General features: G+C 33.8%; 1 protein-coding gene across 4 annotated transcripts; it reads right to left on the bottom strand.

The window, feature by feature from the left end:
• Positions 1–11710: 11710 nt before the first annotated feature.
• Positions 11711–18235, bottom strand: LOC120085469 (phospholipase A1 PLIP1, chloroplastic). Of its 4 annotated transcripts, XR_005483959.1 has the most exons (8): positions 18021–18235; positions 16007–16734; positions 15047–15529; positions 14527–14586; positions 14028–14444; positions 13378–13924; positions 12590–12829; positions 11714–12126 (listed from the first exon to the last, which is right to left on the bottom strand). XR_005483959.1 is itself a non-coding variant. In XM_039041446.1 (5 exons), the coding sequence occupies exons 1-5, from the start codon at positions 16652–16654 to the stop codon at positions 13502–13504; spliced, it is 2031 nt and encodes a 676-aa protein (XP_038897374.1). In that variant the 5' UTR covers positions 16655–17009; the 3' UTR covers positions 12858–13501. The 4 variants fall into 4 exon arrangements, 1 of the variants encoding a protein (XP_038897374.1); XR_005483960.1 differs by lacking the exon at positions 18021–18235 and having other exon boundaries at positions 11711–12126; positions 13378–13921; positions 16007–17009; XR_005483958.1 differs by lacking the exon at positions 18021–18235 and having other exon boundaries at positions 16007–17009.
• Between the last annotated feature and the right edge of the window lie 721 nt (positions 18236–18956).

Here is an 18956-nt window from a genome sequence, read left to right as displayed (position 1 = left end):
TTCTTTTCAACCCCATAAGAATATTGAAATCGACTCTAGGTTTGATTCCACGATCTAAGGAAGATATGTCAAATCGAGCATACTTAAATTGACATACAAGTATAATAGTAGCTACAAGATCTGTAATTCGAATTCTTGTACTAAAAAAATACAAGAAAATGTAATTTGCATATTTTCCCTCATTTTTAGTTGGACAATGATTAAATGCAAGCTTAATACCATTTTTCTTGCATAATAAAAAGATAAAAATAATCCATTTTTTTTAAAAAAATTAGTATGCCACATGGTAGATTTTTATTGGTGTGTAACCTATTTTTTCCTTTTTAATTATACACGTCCCATTGTTTTAGGGATAATTTGTATCATTCACTCTCCATTTGGATTCAAGAAAGTTTAAAAAATGATTATAAATTCCGGGATTTGAAATTCGAGAAATAATTTTAAATTAATTCATTTGTTTGGAACGAGAAAATTTTGAAATGAATGTATAAATTTTTTTGTTTGGATGGTAACCAAAAAAGAAAAGAAAGTTAAGAATTTACTAATATAACTATGATGTGATAACTGAAAAATCAGAATTAATTTACTATCAAATCTTATGAAATCCTACAAAATTCGAGCATTTTAGTTAGAAAAGTCTTTAGAGTAAAATAGGATTCGAAATCACTTCAGATTTTAAAATCATTTTATTTTTCCATTACCAAATAATGGAATTCATTTGAAATCCATTATGGATTGAAATTCCTCAAAATCACGAGGTTCCAAAATCGTCATCAATTACATATATTTGTTTTGAATTTTTTTTAAAGAAAAATTTGTTTTAAACTTTATATATATTTGGTTACTTTTTCTTTATGAATTACCTATATTACGTTTTTTTCCCCATATATACACTTTCAAAACTCTATAGTTTTGATTATCTTTTATTTAATTTCAATTAAATATTTTTCTATTTCATGTTTTAAACCAATTTGAATTGTAATCAAAATATCTCATTAGGTTTCAATTGTTCTCTCTCCCTTGGTTAACATAAATCATAAATGGCCTGGACGAACGAGTAATGACCAACAATCCTAAGTAAAAGCGCACACTATCAAATCAAGTGATAAAGTGAAGAATACTCAAAGTATCGAATGAAAGAATCTAGTTGAAAATTTTGCTGGTAAGAAAATTAAAACCATTAAAACTGATAATGGTCTTGAGTTTTTGAATGAGAAATTTAGAAAATTATGTTATGAACAAGGTATTGATAGACATCTAATATCCTTGAAACTCCCCAACAAAATGCATGGTTAGGCTTGATGATACAATAAGAATATTTTAAATAAGGTTAGATGCTTGCTATCAAACTCAAACCTGTCAAAATCTTTTTGGGAGAAGCTGTTAACATTGTTGTCTATTTAATAAATAGAAGCCCGTCTACCACGATCATTTGAGAACTTTTGGGTGTGCTGCCGTTGAACATATTAAACAAGGAAAATTTAACCCAAGGGCAAATAAATGCATATTTCTTGGCCAACCCCATAGAGTCAAGGATTATAGACTATGGTCACTTAAAAAAGGAGATAACAAATGCTTTATGAGAAGAGATGTCACTTTTAATGAGGATTTAATGCCTTGAAGAGAACCTCAAAATATTCAAGCATCCTCATCTTCTGTCACAAAATTTGTTGATTTTGACATCAGAAATTCAAGTTATGAAATGAACTGTGAAAGTTCCAAAGAAAGTTCTATAGAATCGACCCATTATAATCCAAACTTTGTTGAAAATCAGCTTGTTGACATCATTTCAGAAACATCAAACTTAGAGGGAGTTGTTAAAAGGAGTTGTAAAGTGCTACAGACAAAGTGATCCGTAGTTCATCATTTTCATACAACTTATGAAAATCATCCACCGAGCCAAGATTAAACCAAATTGAATGCTTAAATGGTGCTCTGATACCAATTGTTGGAATACAGAAGTAAGCAGCGGAAACAAAACAGGATCATTAAGCATTCTAATTCATTAATTTTAGCTTCAAACTCAGCATGCTTATAAACTAAAAACAGAGTTTCAACACTAACCTTTGAAGTACCTTTGAATCAAGAATTCCAGTTGCAATCCTCCCTTCCTTTGTAAGTGAACCACCATAAGGTCTTCCCTATTATTCCCTTGGTGCCTTAGATTGAGTTGTGGGACTCAAAACAAGTTTGAATTAGGGAAAAAGGAGGAGAATGACTGGTTTATCAGCCTTTTGAAGAACTATTCTTCAACACACTTTTTCAGCAAATTTTGTAATTGTTGCATCATCGATTTCCATCTCAAAATTGAAGTTTATATTACATGACACTCAAGCAACAAACCTTCTGCATGAATTCTTGCTCAAGCTTGAGAATTTGAGCTATAAATATAGTGGAACCATGATTGAGCTACTAGCTTGAAGAAATAGGAAAATCCCACTTTTCCAATTTCTAATTTTCCATTTTTTTTTTCAATTTTGAAACTTTTCCAAAATTAAAAATTAAAAAATAACTTTTCAATTTTAATTCTTTAATTAAAACTGAGGTTTTATTAATTTTACAATTATTAATTCAATAATTAATTTTTCTAATAAAATTAATAATTAATAATTAATTAAACATTTTAATTAATTCTAATTAATTTAATATCATATATGAAATTAATTAATCACCAATTTCACTATCATGAATAGATTCATGAACTTAATATTTAAATCATATTTAAATATTAATCGTTTTTCCAATTTTTTGTTTAATTCCAAAATTAAACATGTAATTATATCACATATAATTAATAATTCCCTTAATTCGTATTTGAACGATTGAAATCAACTTATCACGCTACTCTAAGGCTAATCCATTTGTGAGTTAGTAGGGGACCTAGTGGACTTACATATCATGGACTCCAATGATCCGAGATTAATTGGCTAAACTCTTTACACCGAATTAACCCCCATTCGTTAACTATTGGGTCACGTCACTAAAGCCCGTAGTTGCACTCTCCTTACTGTAGATATATTGTGTCCACCCGATATAACCATGATTAGTAAGTTAATCCTTCACAGGTTGTTCGTAATAACGGCTGGGCCAAAAGGTTGTTTTACCCCCGAGATTACCTCTTATTCTTTAAGTCCCATTGATCCTCTAATGAACAATTGACTTGTGATCTGATCATCAAACTGAGTCCCTTTCAGGCCAATGAGAGGATAGAGCCCCTTGTTCAAGACCCAGAGCCAGTACTTAAAGAAACAACCTTTCTACTATCCCTAAAAGCGAGTAGGAGTGAATTCCTCTTGCACCATATGTCTCCAGCTATCTAACCGATATTACTCTTGAAATGGGAGGCTTATTGAGCCAGCGCTGTTGAGCCAATCCTCACTTATGAAAATCTAAGAATAATCTCAAGTAAATAGGAGTTCATAGTTACCTCAGGATTAAAGTCAAGTTACCTAGATCATAGTTTCGAAATAATCATCTTAAACAATAAACAACATTATAAAGTAAGAATGACTTATTTCTTGGTCTGATCTTGCGCAAACTCATTGCATAGGACGCCCCTACTTCTCATGTCACTACATGTACGAATTAGGATCACTTTGTCTGTAGCATTTTATAACTCCATGTAACAACTACAGAGTAGGTAGCATCTGATATTGTTACCAGAATAAGACATCCAACCTTATTCATATACTATAGATCATTTAGTCTATTTACTCGAACCTGATCCATTCTTATGTGTCCATATAAAGTACAAGTACTCATGTAATAGTTATGGATCTTTTAGTTTATTGGATTTGTTTCTAAAACGAAATAAGTAATTCGTATATTCAATACAATTTTATTGAATCAAACTTCAATAAAAACTTTATTGATTTACAGAATGAGTTAATTGTTTACAAACCTCAAGATTTAGGACATAAAATCCAAAAAACTCCCACTTAGATTTAAACTCTATTGATAACATACATATGAATATATAATGCTAAATTTTTTAGTTTTACGGAGAAATACAATAAACTAGGGCATCACATATCCATGGTTTGCCTTTAGGTATCACATACCCATTCTTAGGTATCACATACCCATGGATTTTTCTCACACTTGCCCTTGATTATTCAACTTGTAATCCTAGTCGCACTAGGTGATCCTCAAACACTTTAGACGAGAGGATTGCTATAAACACTTTAGTATACTATGGATTTCTCATTAAACTATATAGGAAATGCATCTTATTTTCACAACTCTTTGTTTCTTGATGCTGTCATCGAGATTTGGTGACTTGAGTTTCCACTAAACCCAAATAATGGCTAGGCTATCATACATTCCTCCCACTACATCGAGGTACCCTTAACTTTTTGAGTAAGATGTATCTGACTTGTCCAAACAACTTTTGTTACAATGTTAGCTTTGATCAATAACTCTTATTGATATACACTTGCTTTTTATGGAAACTAAATAATACATGGTGATCTCGTATACTTTTCCAGGAAAAATTTAGCATTTTTTCAACGCAAACATTTAATTATTATTTTTTTTTTACATGAAATGTATACTACTTTTGGGTTGCTTACAAATAAGCATGCCTTTTTGAATTATATTTCAATACTTAAGGGTTCAACACTAACCCACGTGTCGATCTTTTTTCTAGATTTCTGAATTATGTAAACATCTTTCACATCTTATAAACAACTTTTATGAGTTCTCCACATCTCATATGAAGTTTCAGAAAATACCTTAAAATTGGAATGACGTTCAAAACAATTAAAACAACTAGGTGTAGATAGTTTTTCACTGGATTTCATGTTCTATCTAAATAGCCCTAGAAATCTCAAACTCTCTATATTTTCTACTTCGATCCAATCGAAGTATTTCGAATTTATCTAACAAGTTTTACACACCTTGAACTCTTCAAGTATTTTAAACTTATTACTTAAGTTAAATAACTTTTTGCCTTTGTTGATTTCTAGCCATTTTTAAATATCTAAATATTTGCAAATGACTTTTAACTTGGTTGGTTTTAACAGAAGTTGCTTTAGGGTATAAAAAATACAACTTTTATTAATGAACATTTCATTTATAACAAAAGGTTTATACAATATGTTCTTTACAAAAGATAAAACAACTTTTATTACAACAACAAAATTAAACAGGTTTATCTTCTGTCAGCAACTCCAACATCTCCCACTGGTCATTTTGAGAAATTCTCCCTTATTCAAAACTTAGAGTTTACAAGGAACTAATTTACTCTTTTTTTCTTTCTCTGCTCCTTTCTCCGCAAGGTATTATGGGCAGTTTCTCTTCAATGCCCATCTCCACTGTAATGGAAACATTTTCCTTTATTTGCAGCATTTGCCTTGCCCATTTTGCCAGTAGGTTTCTTTTTCCCTTTACCTTTGTTCTTCTTTACTAGAGTACTCTTATTCTTTGAAGAAGAAGCAATATTAGGCATTTTAGAGGACAATCCTATTTTGTTTTTGCACTAGTAACATTTACCTTTGTTTCATGTCCCTTTGCTCTCATTCTGGTATGGTAAGCCTATAGCTCAGTAGTCAAGTTATACTCTGTTTTATTCATCAGTGTGTTTGTACAGAACTGCAAGAAACTCTTCGGAAGAGATTCAAGAATAAAACCAACTTGACTCTTCTCATCAACGACAACACCCTTTACTTCTACCACATTGAAATGGACCATCATGTCCAAGACATGTTCTCTAACAGAGGCCCTTTCTTTCATACGGCAGTTGTAAACGTATTTTATTGCATCATGTCTCAAGGAGAAAAATGGTTGTCCAAACATCCCACAAAGAGATTTCATAACCTCTTTGGCAGTACTCATGCTCCCATGTTTCTTGGCCAATGCATCAGATATGTTGGCAAGAATATAGGCACGGGCTTTCTCATTAGCCCTGATCCATCAATCGCATGCATTCCGAATATTTCGATTTACATTTGAGCTAGGAACGGGAAGACACTCCTCTGTTAAAATGAACCTCATACAAGTTATTCCAAAATATTTATCCATATCATACATAAATACATGTAGATATCTTGCAAACATTTATCCCATATAAGAAACCTCATACAAGTTATTCCAAATCATTCTTAAACACAATTTTCATGAATTATTGTAACATTTAGCATATAATAATTATTCGATAAAATAATCATTCCATTAAAATCTCATGACTGAAAACATGATTTCTCAATATTCAGAAATTATATAATAAAAAATATATATTGGTTTTGTAAAATAAACCACTCACGATCCTATGGGTGAGATGCATTTGGATTCCAAATTGCTCAAATCTCTACTTGACCTGAAATACTATTTAATTGAAGTATAAGAACATACTTAATCCTAAATTCAAAGTTAATCTACTAGTCATGTACATTTAGTTAAATTCCAACTAACCATTTGACCTTGGTATAATCGACTTACAATCTTGGATGGGACATCCTACCTAACTTCTCATAGGAAGAGCACCATAATGCTAACAACTTCAGTCAATAAATGAAGCCAAGATATCCTCTTGGATTTGTCCAACCACATCACCCCATTTGTGTAAGCCTAAAATTCTTCCTAATTTTTTTAAGATTAGATTAAAGTTAGTATTTCAATTTGGACATAGTAAATTTTAAGGGCAATTTGGAGGAGAATATGGTCTAGACATGGAACAAGTATGCATGGAAGTTTTGATACTTAGGTGTTGTATGTTAAGGAAAAAAAATTAAGTGTATGAGGGAGATGGGTTATGTGTTGAACAAGGAAGCAAAGGAGGAAATTTTGGTCAAGGAAAGAGTGATGTATGTGTTGAATGGGAGGTGAAAAAGAAGAGAAATAAATTTTTGACTAAGTGTTAGAGTGGGAAGTGAGACCAGTGGAGCTTAGGGAATTTTAATTTTCTTTTTAATTAATTATATTGGGTTTATTATGTATCTTTTAATTAATTTTATTTGTTCTTTAAGATGGCTAAGGATAAATTTAGACAAAAATTCGTGAGGTAATAGGAGCTGACAATAGCTCAAGTGAGGAGGAATGGTGGTTGTCGGTCATATAAATAGGATGAAGAAGATGGTGTCGATGTGCACAAACCATTCAAGAAAATTGTGAATTTCTTCGGCCAAGACTTCGAGAAACCATAGAAGATGGAGAAGGAGAGCTGCCATGGTGAAATTAAGCCGGAAAGATGATGAAAATTGAAGAAACCCTGAGGTTAGTATGAAATTCGAGCGAAACCGAGCAAGGTGAAGATTTTGGTGGATTTTAGACCATTGAAGAGGAGTTAAGAGCTCAAATTTGAAAGTAAATTAGTTTAATCGTTTTTTAAGATGCTTATGAAAGGAATTAGAGCTTAAATTGACTCTAAATGATAAAAAATGTACTGAAAAATGCAAATGATACACAAGGGTTTGGTCAAGGGGCCTGTCAGTTGTGTTGGGTTTTATGTCCTAAAACTCGTGATATGTAAACAATGGAGTTTATTCTAAAAATTCAATAAAGGTATTATTGAATAGATCTATTGCTTGAATAGAAATCCAATAAACCTAAAAGTCTCTTGACTATTGGATGAGTACTTGAACTTTATGTGGAGACATAAAGGTGAATCAGGTTCGAGTAAATAGTCAAAATGATCTATAGTACATGGATAAGGTTGGGTACCTTATTCTGGTAACACTATTGGATATGGGCTACTCTGTAGTTATTACAAAGAGTTGTAAAGTGCTACAAACGAAGTGATCCTAATTCGTTCATGTTGAACATGAAGAGTAGGGGTGTCCTTGTACAAAAGAGTTTGTACAAGATCGGACCACGAAATAAGTCACTCTTACTTTATAACGTTGTTTACTGTTTAAGACTGAATATTTCAAATCGATGACCTAAGTAACTTGACCTTAATCTTGAGCCAACTATAAACTCCTATTTATTCGGGATTGTCCTTAGATTTGCATAGGTGAAGGTTGGCTCAACAGCGCCGGCTCAATATGACTGCCATTTCAGTGGTAAGACCAGATAGATAGTTGGGGACATAGGGTGCAAGAGGAAATTCATTCCTACCCGTTTGGATAGTAGAGAGGTTGTTCCCTTAAGTGTTGATTCTGGGGCTTGAATAAGGGATCCCTTTCATTAGGGGATCAGTGAGACTTAAGGAACAAGAGATAATTTCGAGGGTAAAACAGAGATTTGACCCAGATATTATTACGAACAACCTGTGAAGGGTTAACTTACTAATCTTGGTTATATCGAGTGGACATAATATATCTAGGAGTTCAACTATGGGCTTTAGTGGAGTGACCCATTAGTTAACGAATGGGGGTTAGATCAATCTAATGTGTTTAGCCGATTAATCTCGGATCGTTGGAGCCCATGATCTGTAGGTCCATGAGGTCCCCCTCCTAGCTCGAAAATGGATTAGCTCTAGAGTAACGTGATAAGTTATTTTGAAATATTCAAATTAGAATCAAACAAAATTGGAGAAAATATATTTAAATATGATTTAAATATATGAAGATGAATTTGTGTAAAAAATAATTTAATATTGGATATTAAATTAATTAGAATTATTAAAAAAAATTAAATAATTATTTATTATTTTTATTAAAAAATTAATTTATGAAATTAATTTTTAAAATTAATAAATTTTGATTTTAGAAATAAAATATGATTTTAAAATCAAAATGGGTTTTTGAAAATTGAAAAATTACACAAAACTTGAAAATGGGTTTTTCATCTTCAACTAGCTTACAAGGAACCCACCTTCTCCTTTGGTTTACTCCAAGCATGAGCTGCATCCCATGCAGTACATCTTTTTGCATAATAGTCTGCAATATATTGAAGAGATTGGAGTGAAGAAAGGACGAGGAACCGACTGAATTTTTGCTGAAAATTCAGATGAAGAAGGTGTTCTTCAAATGGGTTGGTTCAGTGAGCTTTCTCCATATTCCCTTTGATTCAGCTTATTTTGAGTCCCACAACTCAATCTAGAGCACTAAGAGAATAGTAGGGAAGATCTTGTGGTGGTCTACACAAGAATTCAGAGGATTTTACAGCTGGAAATGGAGATTTCGTTGGTTCGGCCAAGATATGTTCATGAAACCCATTATACTCTGTTTTTAGCATGTTTCTTTTCAACCAAAATTAATGAATTAGAATGTTTATGGATCTTGTTCCCTTCCGCTGCGTGCTGGTGTAGATCCAACAAGTTGGAGGTTGAAGAAGGCAGGCAGTGGAGTCAAGGGCTCATCATGTAGCCAACATCAATGTAGATCACGCTTGTGCCTTGCCCCGCATGTGCCAGCTGCACACACACCATGCCCATCGTGCGTCCAACGTCACTTGTCTGTGCGTCCATGTTCGCACACACCTGTGCTCCATTGATGCCAACGGCACTCGCTTGCTCACTCGATATCGTGCACGTTCGACGCGTAGTGCTAGGTGTCCAATGTTCAATGCCTTGCCTGTGTGCTTGAGTTGTTGCCCACACCTCCTATCAGGTCACCCGTGTGTGTGTCCCAATGCCTACGCCGTACCCCTTGTCATGCGTCTAACTGCCCGTGGGTTTGCCATTGAGCTTATCTTGGCTAATTGGTGTTGGTGATTAATGTTGGAGCTCATTCAAAGATTTATTGGATTTTTAGTTATAAAATGATTAAGTATGGATTCTATGAAGAATTTAAGGGTTAATAGAAACTAAGGGAAACATGAATATATGTATAAGAATATTTGAAAGTCGTTGGTTTTAAGGGATTGTTTGGAGAATAACCAGAGGTTTATTATCCATTTTTCAGGCCAAACAGAGATTGGGTTGCCTACAGATCCTTAGAAGTCAACTAGTGACTGTGAGTGACAAATATTTTTAAAATAAATTATTTTATGATTTTAATCATAATTTCTTATGAAGTGAGTTACTTATCTTAAATGTCAAGTTGAATATGATTTACTTACCATGAGTTTGTGATTCATCTTCCAAAGTGTTATGTTTAAAACATGATTTTCTTGTTGTGCATGATATATCTAAACAATGTGTTGGAAGCTTATTCTTTTGAGTATTGTGCCTAAAAAGGAAGGAAAGTATTCTTCATGATTTCATGTTCATAACATGTTACATTTTGCCAAAGAATAGTTTTTAATGCATTATGCTTTGTATCCTAGATTAAGGATTCCCGATACTCAAGAATGGAAGAAGGTATCCGAAAAATCCAGGAAATAAGTATGATATAGGTCTTTGGGACCCACTTTGGCACACAAATAAGTTTTAGGGCGTGTGCTGGGGTGCTAAGCCTTTTGAGAGGATTTTTACATACAAATATGAGAGTTACCAATGTTGATTGTATTGATTTTACTCTACATCAGCTAAGGTTATCAACGTTGGATGCATTGAGCTTGCTTTACCTCAACTAAGGTTTTAGGTACAAGATTTAATGAAAGATTTATGAATGTTGAGATTTTAAGCATGATTTACCATGTTTCGTGGTTTATTGAGTTTACTAATTTTTATGCTCGATTTATGAATCATGAGCTTACTAAATGTTTTTATGGACCAAGCCACATGTTTATAACCTTGGAATGGAATGGTTTACATACATAACTGTTTTAAAACTCGTCACTCATTGGGCTTCCCAACTCGCTCTTTTTAAATGTTTTCTTTTCCCTAGATAGCGAACGAGTTTCTGGTGCCAAGCTGACTTAGTCCAGTCTGCCACGACCTCAAGTTTTTTTTTTTTTTTTTTTATAGTTCAGAGTTTCTTAGATTTTGTACTTACATAGTTTTGGTCTAAGTTGTCATGTAAACATCTTAGCAAGAAATGAGAGAGAGACTATCTGGTTGTATACGTTTGTAAATATTCATTTATGTTGGCCATGTATAAGTTGTCTGAAGTTTTTGAATGTTTATAAGGCTACTAGTTATAAGATATTCATGCATATAGCCATATTATTGTTTATCAAGTCAAGCAGGAACAGATGAACAGGTTAAACAGGAATCAGGTGGACAGTAGATGTCATAAGAGGGTTGACATATACTGCTTTCATATCTCTTTCTAGGTTAAGAAGGTAATTTGGGAGGAGGTGTGACAATTTAAATTCTATATTGTAAAGTTTGCAAGAGACACATGTTGTAGCAAAAAAATCACATCACATTGAAGCTTCAATAATCACCTTGGCAAGCAAGAAAATATTGCAACTTTGAAAGAAAGAATGGAAAGCAAGTATAGATAGATGGATAGATAGAGAAATATCTTATTTTGAGCTTAAGCTCAAAGACCAAATGATATGCACAACCCTACCACAAAGAAATTTAATAAGCATTTTCTAAACACACATGACACCACCTAATGTATACAAAAGATCGACACACAACTAAATGTCATGAATTATTTAATTTAACCAATCATCCAATGTTGTAAAAGGACCATTGTAAATAGTCAATCAGTTTATATACAAGTATGTTTTGATTTGTGCTACAAAAGATTAACACATAACTAAATGTTATGAATTGTGAATTAATACTAGCAAAAAAAAAAAAAATGAAATATGCAAGGATGATTAATCCAAACATAATTCAAGGTATAGAAATTCAAATCATTCAAGAATTAGAAACAATCACAAGATAATATTTAGAACTACAAATCTTCACAACTTAATACATTAGGTTTCTTCCTCAACCTAAACTCGAAAGTACTTACCTCAGCAAATAAATATTGAGATGGAACTTCTAACGACCAAGATGAGTTTCTTTATCATGAGAATAGACAAAATACAGAGAAAATGGTGAAACAGGCTTAGTTTCAGAGGGGGGATTGAAGGGATCCTTTAATCTAGAATACAAAGATAGTATTTATGTAAGTTTGGTGGTGCCACGACACTGTAACCAATGCCAATGTTCGTTGGCTTTTCCTTCCTAGAATGATATTTCTGTACTTGCACTAGTATCACGACACTTCCTCATGATGCAGCTTCTGTCTTCAGCAATGTGGATGGTGTCAATCCAACACTACGACGCTGCGGCGGAGGGCATCCACGGTTATTTTCTCCTCCTTTTAACCTAATTTCATCTTTGGGACTTCAAATATTCCATTTAAGCTTGGTTTTCGTCCTATTATTCGATTCTATCTCTCTAATGTTTGATACCTATAAAATCATCATTTAAACACATTAAACCACGCAACGAACTCAAGTTAGGCTGAGTGAGATAATACATTTCAAGTGCTATTACTACTCTCTCCCAAATTTCCGAAAGAAAATTCCACAAAATTCTTCACACCTTCCTCCCATCCCACTCCCTCTATTTATAACTAATATCCTAACAAACTTGCTAGCTATTTACTAATCTACCCCTTCTAATAACTATACTAATATTCTACTAAAGGAAGGCTTTTAATAGTCTCGGAAAAGATAAGGAAAGGCAAACGATCGGACTATCCCTAAACTAACCTAAACTACAAAACCAAGCTAACTTGAGTTAGAACTAAATCAGCTAGCTAGGTAATTGCGTGGTTCCAATGTTTTTAAACATGGGCCTTGGGCATCCAAGTATACATTGGAATTAAATTCCTAAAGAAAATTGCAATACAAGTAAATGTAAAAATACTACCTTGAGGTTCAATCCCTAATCAACTACTAAATTGGAGCTCTTGGGCTTGGTGTCTTTATGTTGCCTTGAAGTAACTTTCTCACTTATTCTCCTTTGTCCTCAAGTATATTACTTCAAATGCTGAAGTAGAGGTTTCTCTTCTTCAAAAAGATGTTTAGCTGAGACAAACAAGTCTTGATGGATTCTTGCCCCCCTTCGGCTTGTAACCTTGTGATTGGCCCTCTTCATGATGTTGAAACCCTTCACAGATCAGTAACAATAGTTTGACAGGGAAAAAAAAAGCATAATCCAAATTAAAGAAGAAGGATTAATGAGAATTTGAGGAAAACAAGTTCAGTCTTATGCAAACATATTAGATTGGTACAAATTTTACATTGACATTAATGATTGTGGGTATTGGAAAAAAGAATCTTCATTAGAGTTCATTGTTGTAATAAGAATAGGAACAAGGATAGGATGTTTTTAGAGTTGTGGTTGAGATAGACTTTGATTTTGGTGCTCCAGCATTAGAAATAACCGGAGGTTGAGTTCCAAGTTGTTGTGCCTCTTTATTTAGGCATTTAGTTGTTTTAACTTTATTTTACTCTGTTTTCCATTTGAGTTCTTTGATTTCTTCGAACTTAAATTAATTTATAAGGACTACTCAGTGTCCTATCTTATTTAAAGTCAAGCCAGTTGGAGTGAGTGTATGTCATTCAATGGCTCATCAGCAAGATTTTTTTTTTCCTCTCCAATTTCTTTATCTTTTTTGTATAATTATTTTACAAAAGACCTATAAGAATAAATACCTTTTTTCCCTTTATGGAAAGATACATTATTGTACGCATTTACAGAGATGATTTTCAAGATGATTACGAAGCTGAAATTGAGCCATCCATCACACAAGCAAGGCAGAGCTCATGGAAAATGGTCTTAAACACCTGTCATTATCTCATTGGACAGAAAACTATTATTATTGTCCAAATTTCCATCATGGCTCCATAACTCTGGAGATGGTGAAGCAAGTAATGGCCATAACAATTTCCTCTGATTTCTGACTTTTCCAACAGTCATCTTTGTTTGTTGTTTAAGAACCCCATTCAAAGCCTTGAGATAGAAACTTGAGTCATGGTCTCTTAAAATGGTGCCCTCTGACCCATAAGCTGTAGGGTCACTGAGTGTCTCAAGTGGATGAGGACAATTTAGAAAGGCCCTAAGGAGGCCTTTGGAATATCCATTTTGGGTGCTATCCAAAGTATAGAGGGCACTTCCTTGAGGGAGCATAGGATGAGGGGGAGATGACATCTCATCAGGTTGCAAAATGAATAGCTTACCCAATGGAGAGTACAGTAACTTCTGCATAAACACAAATTTTGAAATTTGAAACCAGCTACACATTCAGTATAATTTAACCTAAAACTATAGAGTTGAATAGAAAGCAGATCCTAAGACTGCTTACACTTTTGTTGAGGCAAGAATGTGACCGAAACGATCCACTCAACCGCTTGAGTACAGCAGCAACATGGTTGGGATAGTTGCAGGAGAAGGCCCTTGGAACAATATCTCGATGCATTATGACGCAATGAATATCGTTTTCATCCAAACCCAATTCATTTAGAATCTTGTGTCCACCACAGAACACAAATGGAGAGCCAAAAGTGACCACTGGTTGAAGCATAGTAGGTTTGACAACCCCATTCTTCAGTAGCATCAAGTGCACCAAAAGGGAAAGACTGCCTCCAAGAGAATGGCCAGTAAACTGAAACTTTGCATGGGTTCCATATTTTTTCAAATGGTCTATAATTTCTGGCATGAATTGCTTGTATATTCCCTTTGCAGCTTCATATATTCCTCTATGGACAAGCACTTCAGTCCCCTACATTAAGTTCATTTTTTATTACAAAACTTCGTGTAGTTTTTCATCTCTCACTTAGCAAATAATAGAGGCCATGCTTTACCTCAAATTTGGTGGGCTCGAAAAAAAGATTTGCTTGCCAAGATGCCAAGGAATCTGATCCCTGTATTTCAGACATACTAATAGGTTAAATTATAAGTTTGGTCTCTAACTTTTTTGGTTGGGCCAATTAATCTCACTATACTTAAACAAGTTTCAATTGGTTTCCAAACTTTCAAGCTTGTATCTATTTAGTTCCTGTACATTAGAAAGATTCTAGTGGGCCCTTAAACAGTCAATATTTTATCTAATAAATCTTTATCATTAACTTTGTTAGTCTAACATTCATGCCGTCAACCACGTGAGCCTACACAAAATCAACTTATCATATAATCCTTAGTAAAATTGACATGTTCAACTGTTAAAATTGATGAAGTTAGTAAAAATGACATTAGACATGAAATTAAAAGTTTAAGGACCTATAAGAAACTTCTTAAGTTATAGAGAGACTGGATAGACCCAACATTGAAAATTCATGAATCTACTAGAAACAATTCTCAAAGTGAATAGATTAGGGGAAGCACCTGAATAATGAAGCATCGGGTCAAGGTGTGAGTATCGTCACAAATGAACCATTCACAAGGAGAAGAGTGAAGAGATTGGAGGTCTTTTGCAGTCTCCTGTTTCTGCACCTCCTCAGCAGCAACCACAGCAGTCATTGTTGAAGCTGCAACATAGGCAGCCACCTCGGGATTATATGCCCGAGTCGAACTCTCTCCCTTTTCTTGTGATTCCAAAGGATGGGATGAAGGATTTTTGGCTCTTGAGTGAACATAAGATGCAGCTGTCGCAGCAATCTCATAAGCAACAGTTGTGGGGATTTGTCGTGTCCTCCCCAGCTCCAAGGCTTCCACTGAAAAAGATTCATCAACATTGAAGGCCTCATCAGAAATACAAGTTGATTGCTGATCCAGTTTTTCTTTGATATTAATAGCTGCAGCATCTGCTTTCTTGCGCAAGGAGGATGTAACAAATTGCAGGCCATGATATATTTCTAAATCCTCTGCCTGTAATTAAAACAATGGAATTAAATACTAAAATACACATTTGACATTGTAATCTAAGACTAAGTTACAACCACCTAAGTTTTAGTTTGGATAACGTGTTCATGTCCACATATGACTGACATCTCGATATTTGAATACTCGTTGAGCACACAATACACACATTCAAACACTAATCATATAAACTGAATGAGCATGACACTTCTTAGGCACATATCAAATACTTTGTTATGCATAATAAATAGACAAATAGTAATATGCAAGAATTATAATAAATTTTGAGAATGAAATGTATACAACTTGTTTCTTCAAGCATACAAATGAATAAGCTTATCGACTTTAAAATTTCCTTCAGACATAAACATGTGTATATATATATATATATATGAAACTGTATAATTTAGTAACTGTGTCCAGAAAATGACAAGTCACTGTGTCCGTAACTATGTAGCAAAAAGATGCAAATGGCCGGACTAGTACCTTTATTTTTGGTATAACGTAGGCCATGTTTGACAGGAAAGCCAACCGCGAAAACACCTTGGTATCAGACAATGGAACCCGGATTAAAAATCTTGCAAATAATTCAGTATCAAAAGTAAGTCCTTCTTCATCTTCAGAGTCATAATAATCCACTTCACAGACATCATCATCTCCACCAAACACACTCTCAGTGTATTCATCGTGATCTGCATAAAGATCATTCTCAACTCCGCCTTTTTGCTGCTGCTTTATCCGCCAACGACTTCGAATCTCCAACAATCTCTCGATCCAGTTTGCTCTCTTTGTCACCTCCTCTTCACCAGTGAGATCCTTTGAGGTCTCCTCCATGTCAAACAGAAATGATCTGACTGCATTAGGAAGAAAAGACCCTGAAAATTTCAAAGGAAAAATCCCCGTTCCCATACTGTTGTTATTGCTGTTTTTTGGCTTTGGCTGTGTTGAATTAGCATGAATTTTGTTTGCTGAGTAACAAATTTGGTTATCAGAATAAGATCTTTTGATGCAAGCTCGTTCTCTAATGTCCTTGCTGGAGTGCGAACGACGAAGCCCATTATATTCTTTGAAGATGATGTCTTTTGTTATTGTAGCGGCTGGAGAATTGCCAATAGCCACTGAAGTACAAGCCATAATGACTCTTGAGGAACTGTCAGTTGATGGACCAAAGAAACTATTTGTGTTTATTAGACCCTCTTCACAACAAGGGATTCCTGAAAAAGGAAGACAAAGAAGAAGCCATGTCAATAAAAGAGAGAGAGAGATGAAATTTCAAGGAAGCTGAAAAACTCAAACAATCTCAAACTGTATAGATCTTATATGAAGAGGTTATATAGATATGAGACAGAATTTAATAATCAATCAGATCTTTGGTTTGTCCGTATGATCCTTAGAAATGGAAATTGATGGTATCCCATTTCAATGGAGAAGTGATCTTCTTGTTAGTAACGAAAATATGGGGAGAAAAAAAAAATTGAACCCCAAATAAGTCTATACATCTAATTATTGAATTTATGAAGAGAGAGGTGATTAAATTAATATGTTAAGTAGGAAAGGATAGGTGGGTTTCACACCAATAACAAAGACAGCTAAACTCCAAATCCTGTTGCTAACACCTATGTTAAAATTCATCCGTTACGAAGATAACAAATGTAAAATCAACATAGAATACAAATTTTTGACTACCAAAAAGGACCGGACTGTTTCGGATATTCCCATTGTTACTCAGTTCACTATGCAAGAAAGCATCTGATCTTAGCAATATACTTTGATTCGAAAGACTTCAAATAAAATAGATACTACGCTATTGAGGTGCATCTCCGTTTTCACTGGTCCATAAGAGAAAACGCATGTGAGGGAGGCAAAGAATATTGGAACAGCCGTTTTACACTCAACGCTGAAGTCAAGTACAAGTACAGAGACCATGAGACTATGAAAGCATGGTTAAGAAAGACTTAAATGGATGTTTATATATTGTTTATACAAACAAAGTGCATATTTCTTTTCTGTAGCCTATAAGACAAAGCACAAAAATATGTGTTACTTAGCGAGCAGGGATTGATCCTATACTAACAAGATGCATGCCCATATGAAAAATGTGGGCGACGAACAAAAGCAAGTTGAAACGATTCGTGCATTTTCACTTTCTCTCGAGTGAAAGTAAGTCAAGTGAAATGCAGAGGAATGTTGAAACCGAATCGTGTAAAACGAAGAAAGGAGAGTATAGGGGGGTGATGAACAATGAAAAGGTTTCAAATCAGAATAAACTTTCAGTCGCCTCAACTACTTTTTCTCGAAACTATCGATCTTAAATTAATCTCCAACAACCAAAAACAGCCGACATTGTTGAAAACAGAGGTTTTTGAGGCTCACAAACTCCAATTTAGACAAATCAAACCTATAATAGCAAAGTAACACAACCCCATATAAATCGATCAAACAAACTTCACATAAATGCGAACTAAAAACTTGCGATTGAAATGTAGGAGATATATGATACCTGGATTTCTCGACAATCTGATGGCTCCACTATGATTCTAACACAATGCAAATGCAGCCCAGAGAGGAAGGATTTGAGTTGGCGGTGAATAGGAACAGAAATTGGATGATGAGAAAATTCTGATTCTGGGGATCACAGTTTTCACAGGCCGTTTTCAGAATTTTATTTATTTTTTGGTGGGTTCGTGTCGAATGTATATTAATGTTGTTGACAGAGAAGAGAAAATGGTGTTTTGCGGTTGCTGTAACTCTCTTTTTGGCCTCCCATTGTTATATACATAATACACACACGCTGGAGTGAAGAAGAAGCAACAATGGACAACTTCTTTCATTTTTTAATATCGGTCATCAACTTTCAATCCGGTTCTATTTTAATCAATAAACTTAAAAAAAATGTTCATTCTAATCCTTAAATTTTTTAAAAATATCTATTTTGATCCCTACTATTAAAATTTTGTTAACTAAATACAACATGCGATGATTTGTATTTTTGGGTGACTAACCTGTAAAATAAGTTTTAAAAAAAATATTGAGTTTCAAATTTGAATTAAGTGGTAAAGCAATTCTCTAGAGGAGATCTCATAAATCATTTTGGGTTTAAAATTTTGGTCGTTCACTATTTGACCACATTGATCGTTGATATTTTACTTTACCGTCATCTTGTTCAATCCATGTTAGATGTAAATTCATCATTAAAAGTTAACACAATCACCAAAATAAGCACTTTTTAAAAGTTTAGGAACTAGAACAGTCGTTTTTAAAAATTTAGGGGCCAAAATAAAATAAGATTAAAAGTTGAGGGACCAAAATAGGATTTAAACATTTTTCTCTTCTTCTTCTCATTACTTTTTTTTAAAAACATCATTCAAATAAATAATAATAATGGTTAAAATACCATTTTGGTTTTAATAGAAGTTTGTTCAATTTTAGTCTCTAT

Source organism: Benincasa hispida, chromosome 9 (genome assembly GCF_009727055.1).
Source record: "Benincasa hispida cultivar B227 chromosome 9, ASM972705v1, whole genome shotgun sequence".
Taxonomy (NCBI): Eukaryota; Viridiplantae; Streptophyta; class Magnoliopsida; order Cucurbitales; family Cucurbitaceae; genus Benincasa; species Benincasa hispida.
Note: the sequence above shows the minus strand (reverse complement) of the source record. Positions and strands in the feature narration are given on the sequence as shown.